Source organism: Pleurodeles waltl, chromosome 5 (genome assembly GCF_031143425.1).
Source record: "Pleurodeles waltl isolate 20211129_DDA chromosome 5, aPleWal1.hap1.20221129, whole genome shotgun sequence".
NCBI classification, from domain to species: Eukaryota; Metazoa; Chordata; class Amphibia; order Caudata; family Salamandridae; genus Pleurodeles; species Pleurodeles waltl.
In genome coordinates this window covers 171,402,144-171,414,805 of record NC_090444.1, presented here as the reverse complement: position 1 = coordinate 171,414,805, position 12,662 = coordinate 171,402,144, and the positions used below count along the sequence as shown (strand labels likewise).

General features: G+C 41.2%; 1 protein-coding gene across 4 annotated transcripts in view; it reads left to right on the top strand.

Moving 5' to 3' along the window:
- The window catches only part of MARK1 (microtubule affinity regulating kinase 1), a 355,979-nt gene that overhangs the window by 110,691 nt on the left and 232,626 nt on the right, over positions 1-12,662 (top strand). For all 4 annotated transcript variants that reach the window (XM_069233866.1, XM_069233864.1, XM_069233865.1 and 1 more), the window contains exon 3: positions 12,603-12,656. In XM_069233866.1, the coding sequence (XP_069089967.1) occupies positions 12,603-12,656 (54 nt within the window). The remainder of the gene's footprint in view (positions 1-12,602; positions 12,657-12,662) is intronic.

Here is a 12,662-nt window from a genome sequence, read left to right as displayed (position 1 = left end):
TCCCTCTGATGGCGAATCACCTGGCAGGCTCATTGAACACCTGGGCAGATAAACTCAGCCATCAGAGCCTAGTGGACCATGAGGCACGGATATACCCGAAGGTGGCGCAAGGTGTCCTCCGCAACTGGGGAGAACCTTGGTTCGATCTGTACACCACTACAGAGAACACACAAAGTCTGCACTTCTGCTTGTTGTCATTTCCAAGGTGTCTCTCGCTTGTATAGGCATTCCACCTTGGGTGGGACTTGGGACTCCTGTACTCCTTTCTGCTGACACCAACCCCGTCTGAGTTCTCAAGAAGAACAGAACATCCTGGACCCAAATCATCCTTGTGGCGCCAGTCTGGGTGCATAGAGTACGGTATCCAGAACTCCTGGGCTTGAGCATGTGCCCTTCAATCATGCTGCTCCTTCTGCGAGCATCTGCTGTTGCAGCAGCGGGACTAGGTTTTCCACCCCGACCTTCACAAGCTCCACCTTTTATGTATGGAGGTTTAGCAGCGCCAGTGGAATGCCTTCAGTCTCCCATTGGAGGTAATTGATGTCATCTCGGCAGCCAGGCTGCCCTGGACAAAGACAGTATGTCTGTTGCTGGGATAGGTTTGTATTTTTGTGTGGCGCACACCAAATTGACACCTCCAGGCTCAACTTTCTGATGTCTTTTTTTGTTTTGTCCCTCGCAATGGGCTCAGTTAAGGGTTATCTTTTTGCCCTTCTAATCTTCCTGTGATTGCCTGATCAACTTTCCTTTTTCAAATCACTAGTTTGAGGTTTTTGAAAGGTTTGCAGAATCTGTTTCCCCCTTCTCCTTTTGTAATGCCTCAAAAGGACCTCAATCTCATTCTTGTGTGATGTGTAGTCCATTCAAGCAGCTTTACAGCTGCTACCTTAAGCTCCTCACTATCAAAGCCATGTTCCTAGTTGCCATCACCTCGGCGCGGCGTGTAAGTGAGCTTCAGGCTCTATGTGTTCCTCCACCATTCACCACTTTCTTCCCCAAAAAACTGGTTCTGCGAACCGAGGAATCATTTAATTGTTTTCCCAAAGGTTGTCACGCCGTTCCACATTGGTCAAACCATCCCCTTTCTGGTATTCTATGTTTTGTCTCTCCTCTCCAAAGTAGAGGTGAGTCTCTATTGCTTGGACCCTTAAAGAGGGCTCAATTTCTACATTGCTCGTACCAAAACCACTGGGTGCTCAGCTCTTTGAGTTTTCTGGAGTGAAAAAAGGCAAGGCTGTGCAAAGTGTACCATCTCGTTTGTGCTCTGCATTAAGATCTGCAACGCATTGGCTAAAAAGCAGCCTCTGGAAGAACTGCATGCCCATTCTACCAGGGCCAAGGGTGCTACTACTTCTCCAGCACGCAGACTCCCTGTCCTAGACATATGCCAGGCTGCTACATGGGTGTCCAGCCGTGCGTTCACAGATCACTAGTGCCTGGACAGCGGAGTATTCCAAGAGAAACACTTTGCCCATTCAGTTCTGCTGTACTTTCTAATTTGAGTCCATACACAGCCCACGACCGATTAGATACTGCTTGGGTCTCCGTTGTAAAGGTGAGGAATCTCTGACTAGAAGTCTCTATCAGAAGAACAAGTTAATTACCTTTGGTAACACTCTTTCTGGTAGAGACTGTATCTAGCTGCAGATCCCCCACCGACCCTCCCATCATCCCCATGCTTTGTTTGGACAGTAGCTTTTGACAGGATGCCATGTCTTGGAATCTGCACACTGGTCTATCAGTTTGTCTTTTTAGGCTCCACGACTTGGGACGTGAACAGTCTCAAAAGCAACTGAGATCAACACATCAGGAGTGGTGCATATAAAGGCTACGCATGTCACTTCAGGAGCTTAACAGCGTCAGTTCAGAGCCAAATGCCGCCACCTTCCTGCACACAGAGGTATAACGGAAAAGTTTACGGATCCAATTTGTCTCCTGGGGAATATTCAGAAGGAGAGGAATCTGCAACTAGATAGTCTCTACCAGACAGCTCGATACCAAAGATAAGTTACTAGATGGTTCCCTCAAAATATTACAGATTGTCACTTGATTTTGAAATGATGCTTAGTAATACGAATTGCACACTTGTCCTTTGTCTAGTCCTAAAATATTGTACCCTTTGGCTTTACATATCTTTTATTACACCATGAACTAAGTACATGCATTTTACAAAGACTAGATTTTGAGGAATTGATCGGTTGCTGCGATGAGGTATATTTTCATTTTTTTTTTAAATCAGGTAGTGTTTGGGAAGTCCTGAAGATCCATTTTAAAGGACAAAGTTGTGGTTATTTTGAAACTTTTTGCACCAGCACCTTTTGATTTCAAATCTTCACTGCAGTACTTCGAAAACACTGCACATCATCATTTGGAAGTGTTCCAATAGAAAGCCTTAAGTTCTGGATACTGTTAGATGTTAAAAAAAAAAAAAAAAAAAGTCTGTTTTCAGGAAAACTGTAATTTGTGCACACTAAAAAATACCCAAAAGGGTTTTACAGTTTGTTGGGGGCTGGTGGTAAGTGGTTTTGTCCACTTAAGGGTGGAACCTGTATCTTCAAGCCTTCAAATAAAATGGCAGTTGATAAGTCTATATCTTAAAATCCAGTCCATCAATTTAAAATTATATTCTCGGGTTGTATTAACTGCCTGTGTTAGGTCAGGTTGTATTCACAGTTACTGTGTGAAGCTTTTGCCTGCTGTTATTACTTAACTCTTGCTTGAGCATTTTCATCCTTCGCAGGAATCAATGCTCATCGATGTCAACAAATCTTTTGACCCCGTAAAGGGTGTGGTAAAACCATACATTCATCCATCAGCATAAACCAATTAAATTAAACGGTATGACCAATGTGGCCACACAAGGAAAACTCCAGTCAGGAATACAATTATGGGATTTATTACAAACTCAAGCGGAAGGTAAAACAATTTGCAGGACCAGGTTATAAAGATACAAAATCACCAGTGGTTGCCCAAGACGACAAAATAAGTTCAGGTAAACCAACATTAATAAAAATAGGCATTCAAGGAGAATAATACAGATCATTAACAGGAATATCTGTGTTATGAAATCAAGTGTTGCTCAGCTTAAGCAAGCATCGGTCAGTTTAAATCAACAGCGTTAATATTTTGGCTGGGCACGGGGAAACCCTTCTTTTGGTTAAATCAGGAAAAGTTGTATGGGGCGGATCACCTGTGGACAAAAGACAAAAAGGACAAAATGGGCAAAAAGAATTTGGAGAAAGTCTCGGGCAAAAAGCTATTAACTAAGGTGGGCAAAAGAGAGGTAAATAGGGAAAGCGTCAGCACGTCAAAAGCTCGAACCAGGATCTTCTGCAGGGGATTGGAAGAAAAAGTCAGAAGTCTCAATAAGTCATCTCAAGGGACAGTCAGAGAAGAAGATACCTCTGCAACGGACTCAGCATGCATCTGTCCAGATTCTGAGTGGGAATCTGAAGATCTGACCAAAGTCCGGCTGCTCATAGACATATCAGAGCTCATATGGCATTCTGATTGGCCAAAGGAGACAGTCCACATTATGTTGAAGGGTCATCATCCAATAGAAATCGATCACATGACTCCAGATTGCAACAGTTCAATATTTTCCCAAGTCTGTCATTAGAACATCTTCCATCCGTGTAGCTCCACATGAGTTTGAAACATTTGTATATAGTAGCAGCCCATAATACAGGATGTTCTATGTTCAAGGGCATAGTTTCACTACTCTCTGTCTAAAACAATAGGGGCCTATTACCAAAGCTAGTCTTCTCAAGGGAACGAAGTCTGAAAGAAAGCTTCATGTTAAAGGAATAAATAAGCATTTCTTGCTCAGTCACAAAATGCAGGCTTAGCAGGCCTCACTGAGGCTAACACAATTGAATTAATACAGCACATTAATACATCAAATAAAACACATTTTAATAAGCGAACTATGATTCTACATTTAAACTTCTTCATTAGCATATGCATTTCAGCAACTTTAAATGGAATAACCCTGTTAATATATTTCAATCAGTATAACATAGAACTTTATTTCTCTATTGTTGCATGCATATTTAATTCATTAATCATTAGAAACGCAATATTGCTTCAGTAATTCAATGTCTGCAGCCTAGATTACATCATAATATCATTTTAAGCCCTTCTAACATTTAATTTATTATTAATGCCACCTACGTCGAGCTCTACAAACGAATGCACATTAAAAATACCTTGTCAGTCCAGATTATACATTCAATCCAGTAGTACTTTGGTTAACATGAGGCATAAACTGTCACATATAGATGACTTCTGTGACATGAGGGACAGCACTAAAATGTTAGCTACATTACTCTGAATAACGTATATGAAATCGTTTTGCCATATAGACTGAATAAGTCCAGCCAAAAGCCATCTGCATAAACTTTGTTTTTCCAAATATAAGGGCATTTTATAACTCTGCAGGCTCTCTATCTTTTATTGTTCCGACGACCCTAAACTTCATAGGAAATGTGACCCATTTAAAACATCTCTGTCATGTATTTAAATTGATCCAAGTTCAAGGCTCAACTTAGTAGATAGCAACTGAGCCCCTCAAACCGCACTCTGCATTATGCCTCACATCATCTGCTTTTGACCTCCTTAGCATCAGAGCCTCATCATTACGTGGCCCTCTCTGCTCTGGGACTGCTCCCTGTAGTATCACTCAGCAAACAATTGAAGTTTTGCAAGCATGATGCTGTAGCTTGTTCATCCTTCGCTGGAATCAGTGCTCTTCGAGGTGGCTGAATCTTTGAACCCAGTAAGTAGTGTGGTAGAACCATCAACACAATCTCAATTCAAAACCAAGCATTTGAAACACCATGACCAATTTGACCATGGAAGGAAAATTCTCGTCAGGAAATAAAGTTAGGAAATTTATTACAAACACAAGCTCAAAGTCATATAGATGACGCGCACAGCCCAGTTATGAAGATACATTATCTCCAAATGTTGCCGAATAGACTCCGGCAAACTAACATTAACAAAACTAAGCATTCAAGAAGAATAATGCATATCATCAACAAGATCATCTGAGTTACAGAGATAATATGTTGCTCAGATTTAACAATCATCAGTCCAATCCGATCAGCAGAGTCAATCTTTGGCTGGACACAGGTCAACCTATAACTAATCAAATTAGGGAATACATGTGTGGGGAGAAACTCGTTGGCAAAAGACAAAAAGCATAAAAAGGGCAAAAATAATTAGGAAAAAATGTAAACTCGGACCGTAAGGTATTAACTAAGGTAGGTGAAAGATAGGTAAAAAGGGAAAGTGTCAGCATATCAGAAGCTTGGTCAAGAGTTTTTTGAAGGGGAAAAAAAGGATTTCCAAGTTTAAAAGGGCATTTCAAAAGGGCAAGGGTTGAGAGGGAGATTCCTGTCCAGGGGACACATCGTTCAGGAATTCTTCTTCAGCAAAATATCAGGATCAGCAAGAGGTGTGCAAGCATCAGGAACTCTGTCAGAAATGTTTTGCTGAAAGTTAAAAAAAAAAAAAATGCCCATCGATAGTTTAGAATCTCCAAAGCATTCTGATTCGTCAAAGCAATTAGCCCATGTCACGTTGAATGGGCTTCATCCAATAAAATATAATCACAAAACTTCAAGTTGAAACATATCAATCCTTTCCCAGGTCTGACATAGGAACATCTTCCATCTGTGTGACTCCACTCAAGTTTGAGACAATTGTATACGATGTCAGTCCATGTTCCACAATTTTCTTCCGTCAAGGACACTATGGTACATTCGTTCTGTGCTTAAACAAAAGTGCCTATTACCACCTAGCTAAGCTTCTCGTGAGAACATAACCTGAAAGAAAGTTCACATTAGGAAATGAGTCCGCTTTTCTAGCACAATGACAAATTACAAGCTTCAACAGGCCTCACTCATGCTAACGCAAGGAAATTATAATAATGCATTTAATTAATACGTTTTAGTAAAATACATTCAATGTGCAGTTATATACATTTCAGCATTAATAATACTTCATTAATATGAATAATATATTTTATTTCAAATGGAAAAAGCTTTGTTACCTCATTTCATTTCTCTCATTTTTGCACGTATTTTTAAAACAATAATCATTAGAAATTCAATACCCTTTCCATGTGCACTGTTAGTCTATAGTCTAAATTACATTATACCATCAGTTTTATCCCTCAGGCTTGTGATTTAATTCAAGTACCACCCAAGTGGAACTCAGAAACACAAGCAAGTTCACATTTGAATTATAAACACTGTTCTTATTTTAAAAGAAATAGAAACATATAGATAGTGGAACTTGATCTAACGGAAATGAAAATGAAGAATCCATAGGGACAGTAAATTTTTTATGTTAAATGCTTTTAAATCATCCTTCTGGACTGTAAGGAGCCTAAAGAGGCCGCCAAAGAAAGATAGGACTTAACAATGTTAACTTAATTTATGCCATGATTTATTGTGAAAGAGCTGAAAAAGTGACTCTGTTTTAGGCTTCGCTGACCCCACTCTGTTTCATGCGGATTTAAGTAAGAGGGGAAAATAATTGCATTGCATGGACACTGTATTTTTTCAGTTTGAAAATGCAATTGGTTGGTCAGGAGACTGGGGAAGATGTTCCGAAAGACTGGTTGAACAGTCGATGTTCTTGAAAGAGAGTTAGTCACTGTGCTGCTATACATTCAAAATGTGGCAACCTGAGGTCCTTCCTAGGGTAGTAAGGGAAGTAATCTTAAACCTGGGTTCAACTCCAGTCTGATTCCATCCTGCTCAGAGCAGTAAGTGGGTAACATGCTTGGGGCACTGACCTTCTATAGACTGAATTATTCAGGCAATCTCCAACCTTGGTCTAGGGTTGGTGATAGCCCCTAAAACTCATGTCATGTTATTTACTTTTGAGTTTTATTTAGTGCTGCTGCATGAGTAAAATAATTAGGGTGCTTTATATTAAAAAAGAAGCAAAATTAAATCAACCATTGATAAAGGTAAGCTAGGACTCAAGGGATTAGGTAATTTCGGTCAGTGACAGCAAAGAGACTAGGGGCAGTGGAGATGATGTAGCACATGTTGGCTTAGAGAGGCTCATTTAAAAGCATAAACGAGTGAATAGGTGAGATGCACCATATCATGACAACTTGTCTTCAACATCTTGTGAAAGGTGAGTGGAGCCTAATGGGGACGATGCGCCTTAATGTTTTCCCTGCAACAGTGTTGTGTGCAGAGAGCAAGTAAGGCTTGTGCCGTGAATGGGTTCCTCCTAATTCATAAATGATACTGATCGTGTCCACTATTTTTGTAAGCAGTTTGGCCATTATTGATTGTACTAAATGTGAATCAGTTGATAAATATATGAGAAATATCTTGTTTCATCTATGTAGAGGTTTGGAAAGTGTTAATAAAAACCCTCAAGTAGCTCATAACACTTGAATAATGTTTTGTATGTTCTTAATGCAAAGGGGAGACAATATGTTCATAATTTGAGCCATTCCCTATGTGAACATATGAATAGGACAGCAAGCATTACCTACACTTAGCACTGCACGGGGACACCACCTCAGTTACCCAGGTTTACATCTATTTCATCTGCCCTTTCTGGTAGCTTCTTTCTGTGAATGCCTGAGTTGTTTCAGTGATACTGTAGTGACTTGAGCGCTTACGCTTCTGAAAGGCCTGCCTCTCTTTACACGGACTGACCCTGATTTAGTAGACCTACTAGCAGTAACTCAACCACAATAGTGGGGCATCTGGACCATTAACGAAATCCACAAAATGCTCAGTGGCGAATTTGTCTAGCGATTTTGGATGCGTTGACCATTCAGGCAGTCCAGATTTTTCATAGACTATGGGTAGTTCTGACAATTATAGTTACTTCCTCATCGGGGTCAGTTCTGTTTAAAGAAAATAGAAAGATGTTACCTCGGGTTAATAACGTTGCTGTAACGAAGTAAGTTTCAATAACTGCAGGAGTGCAAGTCTGAAGAAAGTCACTCAAGTTCTAACCTCTTGATGTATTCCTAGGGTCTTTTTGTTCAGCAGAAACTATTCTGTTGTTAATTATGATGAAGCCTCTCTTTGGTTCAGAACATCTTTTGCTAGCTGTAATTACCTCTACGCGACAATCATGGGCTGCATTATTGGTGCCCTTGCCGATGCACCAGTAGGTCTTCTTTTATCACATGGTGAGGCTCTTAGGCATTTATTTGTCTCAACTGTAGCTTAAGAATAAAACGTCTAACTTCTCAAACATACTTCTTCTTAATGCCAAAATCTCAGGCAATAGAATCGTACTGTATCCCGTGATAGAAAGTTTGCCTGACACACCTTTCAATCCCATCCCAAAAAACACAAGCCAGTGAATAATGCTGTGCGCTGCAGGCACCCTGTAGTTTGGAGTGATGTCAAAAACGGCGAAGGAGAGTTTGCTTCTGATTCTCTGTCTGATCAAGCTTTGTTAGAACCTTAAATTCAAGCCACAATGCCTTCACTGTCTGAGCTAGATCTTTTGACCCAAGATGATCTATAGGATGCCACACACCTCTAATGCCACTAACCAACAACTCTGGGGTCGTGAACACAGACTCAAAAACATCATCTGCTACTTGAATCAATCTTTTAGCATCCCCTTTTACGCCTGAAAAAATGCTTTTAATTGACATTTCTCTATTGAGCCTTTATCAGATGCAGTGTAATCTTATTACAAGTGCTTTCTGAAACTGTACAAGTTAATATTGATTATCACAAGGTTTTGGCTGAGGAAGTCTACCAGCAGCTGGAACAACACCAACAATCAATACTGAACTGAACATGTTGACCCATCTTGATGCCTCAGACAGCATCTGTGGAAGTCATAATGTGTATACAACCCCAAACTAAAATACAGCACACAACAAATAATACACACAGTCTCCATAAGGCTGGGATTCTTAGCGTTATGCGGGTACATCCTGGAGTCCCACTTCCTTGTCCAAGAATAGCAGTTATTCCCCATTTATCGGGTTTGGCCCTGCTAGAAAGTACAAGTCTTACAAGTTCCATGATGGCTTCTTAAAAGTCAGTGTCCCAGCCCAAAGTGCTTTAAGTCAGAGCAAGCTGCCCCAGAGGGTTAATAACCCAGCATTCAGTCTTACCACCTCTCATTTGGAACTGCGATTCGGCAGGCCCAGGGGCATCTCAGCAGAAGTCTCGGTGCTCCATTTAGGTGGCAGGAGTCCAGGACACTGCTTCCATCGTGCAATAAGAGTGCCTGAGTCCACCGGCCAGACTCAGCTTCCTGGTTACCGCCTCATATCCTTGTTTAGCATACAACGTCATCTACAACACCAGCCCACCACATGAGCAGATGTACTTGCCATTATAGTGACTTGAAGTAGAGATTCACTTCTCCATGAGGTTCCTGCTCTGACATCAACCATCACAGAGACAATCCTCCGCTGCAGCCGTTTCCTTTTGTTACTCTTTCCCATCAACACTTAGGCACGTGACCACAGTTACAGCTTTCAGGAAGCACCTAAAAGTCCACCTTTACAGACACTTCCTAAATATGGATGCTAGCAAGTGCCAGGCTCCTGCCTGTACCTACTCAAATATTTCTTCTGCTGTTCAGTTTTTCTGCTTATGGTTTTACTGTTCATTTTTCTCAATTTCCACCCGTGTCACTGTAACCATGGTTCAGACTTGTGTAAAGCTCTGCCCTGGAAAGAAGAGACCGATTTTGTGCTGCTGACAAAGCTCACACTTGCGTTTGTGTTTAAGCATGACCACCCAGTGCCCGTTAGCTGATGCCTGTCGGCAAACCAACCTGTGCCCAGCTAGCAGCTTCATTCCCACTGCAGGGCCCATGGAGCGGGAGCCAGTAGGTGTGCTGCTTCAGACACAGTGCTGCCTCTTTTTTTGCAGCAGTTCCACCCCACACGTCACCCCCACCCCTTCGCTCCCGTGCACTCCCCGCAGGTCAGAGATACACTTAGTGGGCACTAACAGGTAAAGCCTGACTACGCCTGCACATCTACACATCACACAGACTTCTTAAAGCACCAAGAGCTGTAATAACAGTGACTTTGAGGAGAATGGCAAATACACTGCTTATCTCATGGGTGAACAAGCAGCAAAGTGAGATGAGCGTGATGGAGTAACTAAGAACAATGGTTATGAGCTAATGTCACTTGTTAAAGATTAAATATCGGAGACACATACAGACTTATGGGAATTGTTTTTTTGTTGTTTTAGGTCTGCATTGAGATTGCTTTAGTTTGTCAGTGCTGTGTTGTATACTTTCTTCATTCTTTTGAGGTCTGGCGTCAGCCAAGACCTTTTGATTTTACTAAACTTACTTATATATTATACTTTTTGGAGCTTTCAGCCTGTGTGCTTTATCTCTAGTTCTGTTGTTGAGTTAGTCGTATTTTTCTTACGTCTACTACATCCAAGAGCATGGGGCAGTGGGTAACCCCACTCCAGCCATGGGCTAGCTTTACAGTACATGAAGGCATTCTGCTGTTTCACAACAAGAAGCCAACAAACTAGTTCCTTTTAATGCCTGGGGACTACTATGCCAATGTGTACTTTTTGAGTCCTCCTGTGCTTAAATAATATGTTCACGTGGTAGTAATTGAAAGCCAATAGTACATTTTCATTGAACTGTTAGGAATAATATTTTGATGTGAAGTGCATTAAAACTAAAAAGGGTTTCTCTGTATGTTCTAAATAAACCTGCATGCTAGGATGCACCCATAGTATTTTATTATATTAAAAAAAAACTTGTATGCATTTCGCCCCCAGACCTGTTTTCTTTTTCTTCTTTTTGGCATATGCTTGCATTAAAAAATAGACATTAAACCAGCGTACTAGGAACAGATCTATTGGCTTTGCCACTTCTTGTTGTTTTCATGTTTTTATCTGCTGCTGTGGACTAGGGTTTTCAGTAAAGTTGGAGAAGCATAATACAATCCTCCATATCTTACAGCAGAATCCATTGCCCGCCTGCACATTGAGGAGTTCAGGTTAACAATATGACTCCCGAGCTCTAAGGTTTGAGGTTGAAGTACTTAAAAATACCTCAACAATGTATGGACATTATTGGAGAGGCTATGAAACCTACAACAAGGACAAGCAGCATTAAAATTCATAATCTAGTCCATTAGGAGCAAGGTTGCTCTATTACAAAAAGCTGTTAAAGATATTTTTGCTTTTGATGGGAATGGAATTAGCATGTACTTTCATTAGAGTACATTTTTCTGATTTAGCTGCAGACAGACATTAACGTTTAGAATCCTTGTCATCCTTTAAAAATAAAAAATGAAAAACCCACTTACCATCTTGGGGAGATGCGGTTATCTCCTCTCTGTCCTCTTCCCGGCAGCACACAGGCTCCCAGCCAATCACGACGCTTCTATCATCAGCATGACAGCAGCGTTGTGATTGTTCTGAGCGACCTTCTTCGCTTCTCAGACGGGAGTGGGAGCCTGTGCATGTTCTCCACTCAGCTGTGCAATACAGCCTAGTAGAGAATGTGCAAAGTGTGCATGTCTGTTTGTGGTGCGCATGCTCCTCTTCCAGCCCTCCTCCAGCCCGCTCTACCCCTGCCCCTTACTCCCAGGAAAATAAAATGATAACACTATGTTACTATCATTTTATTTTTCCTTTTACAAGAAATCCAGCGTGGCAAAGCTCCTCCACCATAGCGGAGGAGCCACCCCCACTTATACCAGAGTGAGTTTTTCCTTTTTATGTAATCTAGACTATAGAATTGTCTGCAGTTGTTTGAGAGTCAGGCCCCTGTTAAAACTTTATGCTACTCCATCACGGAAGTATGAGAGCTGTGGCATACTGGTGGAAATGTCCCATTGCTTGACTTCACCCGGGAGGCATAGCCGCATTTGCATGCAGCATGGGCTGCTTACCACTGGTGCTGTATGCAAATTAATGTTATGGTGCAGGGTATCTTTTTTCTGGTCTCTTTCTGGGTGGTTTTGCCTGGGTGCATTACCATGCTTTCTGGAGAAGTCGCTTTTTCTTGTTGGGTGAGGGAGCACCTCAGAGACCCCACTCCTTCTACATGCTAGGTAATTTCCACCCTACAGCTGGGAACCCTCTATAAGCACTACATGCTGCTTGGCTATCTGTGCACTGCGCGCGTCACACTACTCTTTGTCTATTACATAGAGGGCATTGCTTAGTGCACAAAGTTTGTAGGGTACTGCCTAAGGCCATGCCCTTAACGTTCGGATCTACAGATCTGACATCGAATTTTTAATTTTGTTAGTGATTTCACGCGTGATTTCATTTGCAAGGTTATGAACAATGAGTGTGGTGCTGATTATTGTTATGTAGCTAACGATAACAGGAATATTTTCATGTATTCACATTTTTCGATCATAATAGGTATTTATGGAAACCTAGAACAACAATCACTTCTTAGACTTTTCTTGGTGTCCTAACAGTCCAGGATTTTTATTGGGAGTTAATTTTACTATTAAACAGAAGCCACAGTATAATGTCCCAAGTGCAGCTTCTTAGTTCGTTAACATAAAATAATGAGCAGTTTGTTCTAAATTAAGTGAGTATGCTGTTATATTTGCAAACTAATGGCAAACCTGTTTTTTTCAGGTTGCAGTAAAAATTATCGACAAAACTCAGCTAAATCCAACCAGTCTTCAAAAGGTAAGA